This window comes from Amblyomma americanum, chromosome 4 (genome assembly GCF_052857255.1).
Source record: "Amblyomma americanum isolate KBUSLIRL-KWMA chromosome 4, ASM5285725v1, whole genome shotgun sequence".
Lineage (NCBI taxonomy): Eukaryota > Metazoa > Arthropoda > Arachnida > Ixodida > Ixodidae > Amblyomma > Amblyomma americanum.
Window position 1 is genome coordinate 95,951,436 of NC_135500.1, and position 3,937 is coordinate 95,955,372.

General features: G+C 52.1%; 1 protein-coding gene across 1 annotated transcript; it reads left to right on the plus strand.

The window, feature by feature from the left end:
- Positions 1–565: 565 nt before the first annotated feature.
- On the plus strand, positions 566–2,692 carry LOC144129686 (neprilysin-11-like). The gene has a single exon (XM_077663787.1). It carries the CDS (start codon positions 566–568, stop codon positions 2,690–2,692), a length of 2,127 nt encoding a protein of 708 aa, XP_077519913.1.
- Positions 2,693–3,937: the final 1,245 nt, after the last annotated feature.

Here is a 3,937-nt window from a genome sequence, read left to right on the forward strand (position 1 = left end):
GGTGGGGCTTGTGAAATCGAGGTTGCTCTTCCAGAGCTACCGTAAAGCTCATGCGCAGCGCCACAGTGGGAAGTTGACAACTGCATTGAGTTTGGCAATGGTGGGAAATTTGCTCACAATCACGTGGGAAGGCTGTGATGACGTCAACGGTCAGTGACCTCTCTCCACCAATCAGAAAATTTTGTGCGCAACTTGAAATTTCGCGGTGCTCACTGATAGGTCAATTGTGGTCAAGTGGCCACAATGACGTCATCCGGGGATTGAGGAATCAAGGAATTTCGTTACGGAGGAGCCGGAAATTTTTTATGAGACGGATGCCTAAATGCTATCACATTAAAACTGGCGCACACGTTTAAATCGGAAGTGGCATTGCCTACTGAGTACTAATGAAGTGCACCTAATAATACATATTTTGGTGAGATTATGTTACCAGTGAGTGCCAGAATTAGAGAAGAAGAAGAAGAATGGCTTAGTCTCGCGCGTCTTGACCAAACTGGCGAAGTGTTATTTTCTCCGGCTAGGCTGCTTTGGATAACTTGGATATTTCGACCAGACTGCTGCCGCTATGGATGCTGCTCCTGTTGTGGCCGTGAAGACGAGCGGTTTCGTCGCAGGCAACGAGCCGACGACCAGCGGCAACGCCCAGCAGCCAATCCTCTCGCAGGTCAGTACGGCACCTACCCCGGCCAAAGAAGACCGCAACCCGATGCCCGTGGCGGCACTGCTGACCGCGTTCGCCGGGTTCGTGTTCATGGTGACCGCGGTCTACGCTCTGCTCCGACCCGCGTACCAGGTGGCGCGACCCGACTGCGACACCAACGACTGCTTCCAGCACGCGTACATGCTCGTCTCGGGCCTCAACCGGAGCATCGACCCGTGCGAGGACTTCGGGGCGTACGTGTGCAGCGCCTGGCTTACCACGTCCATCTACTCATTCAACACGCAGCAGGACCGCTGGCACCAGTGGATCCAGGCGTCGGGCCAACTGCTCGGATACCCGCGCGTGCGACGCCACGAGGTAGCCATTGCGAGGGCAGTCGAGCTCTTCCACCTATGCGTCAACCTCAACGCGACCACGTCGCGAGACAGCCTCGCCGTTCTGCGCGACTTCATGAGGGCCCGGAAGCTCGTGATCCAAGACAGTGACTCCAAGCCCAAAGCCCATCCACTCGACGTTCTGCTGGACTTGGCCATCAACTGGCAGATGCCGTTCTGGTTCGACGTGCGCGTTCTCCGGACCGGCAGTACCCTCGGAGTCCTCATCAGGTCCGGTCACTACGAAGTCTTTTGGGAGGAAGCCGTTGAGACGTTCATCACGGAATCGAGTGGCCACGGACTCGAGGACGGAGGAAGAGTTAGGGGAGCCCGGAGCACCAACGCCTCGGGGGAGTTTTTCACAGACAGCACAATCTTGGCAGCACTCCGGGAAGTCGCCAAAGGCGTGAACGTGGCTCGGCCATTGGCGATTCGCATTACCGACATCGCTAACATAACACCGAGCGTAAACGCAGAACAATGGCTCAGCTTTCTGAGCAAGCATCTGGCCCCTACATTCAGAGTCACCACTAACGATCAGATACTGCTCTCCGATACAAATCTACTGGTTACAGTCAACAGATTACTCGAAACCTATGTACAGGAAGATTTACTGGCTCATATCGCCCGACTCGTGAATCGAACCTTCTCGAATCTAATTAACACGAGGCTGAAAAGTTCGATCTACAACGATATTTCTCCCCTGTCCCCCCTGACGAATATCAGCTACGCCTGTCAAGTTCAGGTGGAAGACACGTTCAAGCTGCCAATAGCTATGAGGCACATTATGCAGAAAAAGTTGGACCAGCACCGCTCCGCCATCGACCACCTCATCGGGGACGTCATAAAAGCCGCCATCTCCTTGTTATATTCCAACTCGTGGATGAGCAACGAGTTGAAAGAAGTGGCAATCAAGAGGATGCGAGAAGCGACGGTTCGCTTCTGGCCACGCGATCAACTAATGAACGATGACGAGTTGACGAAGCTGTACAACCACTTTCCCTCAGGTAGCAAGATTTACTTCGACGAGCTTCTCCTGGTCCGCAACGCCACTCGAGCTACGTTGGGCACGCCCACATACGAGGACCTTACGGATATGCCGCATGGTGGCCGAGATCCGTACTTTACGTACGACACCTTTAATAACTCCTTCACCTTGGCCGTGGGCGCCGCCATGCCACCTTTGTTTTACACCGCTGCCACAAAGAGCATCAACTACGGAGGCATGGCGTCGCTGCTAGCCGCGCAGGTCGTGAGGTCCATGAACGTGCCCTCAGTGAGCATGGACGCGGCGGCCGGATGGACGGTCAGTAGCCCAGACAAGTTCCCAACACGGCCTCCGTGCAGCGATGATGCCGGTGGCCGCAGCGCCTATCCGGACGTGGCGAGCATCCAGGTAGCTCACCGGGCCTACAGGGTTAGCCTCGCTCAGGATGGTCAGTCGCATGACGTGCGCGTTCGCTCGCTCGAGGAGTTCACGGGCGAGCAGCTCTTCTTCTTGTCTTTCTGCCGCAACACGTGTCATCTGGAGCACGGCTCCAAGATGTCCAGGATGTGCAACGCTGCCCTGCGCGACTTCGAGCCATTCGCTGCGGCGTTTCACTGCTCGAAGGGCTCGGCCATGAACCCTGATCGAAAATGCACCTTCTTTAATTAGGAACGTTGTCCGCAGAAGACGACGACGATAAGCGGAAATTACAGGGAACTCGCATATTAAAAAGAATCTGCCTTACGTGTTAGTGGCTCTGCAACCGCATTGTCTTAGAATTCATTTCTCGGCGTAGTGTACTAGGCAGCGTGCATGTTTCGTAAGACTCTAGTTTTACAGGCATTCATATTCTACCTTTAGTTCTTCTCCTGGGCTCACTGACGGGTCTGAAGCCGCTCGATGACTCATGCTATGCATGCTATTGTTGCTGCTGCAAGATCTCGCGGAGTCATGTGTCTTCTTCAGCAGCAGCACAATTTTTTGTATGATTTCGGTTGTAATACTAAACTAAGAAACGAACCTAATTACTTTTTAAGGTAAATTTTAAGATTTCATTAGGGGCGTGCATTACAAACTCGAGTACTTCAGACTCGGGGACTCAGAAGTAACATAGTACGGTGGTTTATTTCAGCTGAATGAATTTTCGTTGGTGCAAACACTTCGCTATTCAACCTTATGGCGTACATCAAAATTAATAACGTTACCCCTTTCACTTCAGCAGAGCACTACAAAGAAACCGGCAGCAAGAAGTGCTGGTTGCGCATCGGGGGCAATAGAAAGGAGTCTATTCATAACAGGTGGCGTTGGGTAGCACGTACCACGAGAGGTAGCAGAACTCCCTCCTGTGTACCGTCGACGTCAATGGAGAAGGCCGGTCGAGCGTGAGCGGTTGACCGAGTTAGATCTACCTGTCTAAGAAGCTGTGGCTAGGCGCTCCAGAGATGTCCTGCAGTTCTAACATGCAACCGGATATCGTGTTTGAATAGAAATATTTTTCTCTATATATATATCGATCGCGAAAAATAGGCTGTAGCGCAATTTATAGTAGAACGCACACAAGGGCAAACGAGTAAATTCTCGCACTTACTCCGAAAAGAAACGAGGAGCAAACGAATTGGTCCACGTAGATCTACACTTTAATGACAGTAAAATAAAACTTCACAGCGGCACCTAATTGCATTAAGCGTTGGCAGTGCGATAGTATTAGCCCTAATTGATGATTTTAGCGGCAGTGAAGTCACTTCCAGTCTGCTGACGTTCCAACCAATCGGAATGCTCCGGTATGGTGACGACACTTCTCTCCAGCCAATGGGCGAATTTTATGACCGACGACGTCCTTTCGCCCCATGGGGAATACCAGATGGATGTTTAATATACCAGCTCATTAGTGTTGGTTTGCCACTGTTTAGGTTT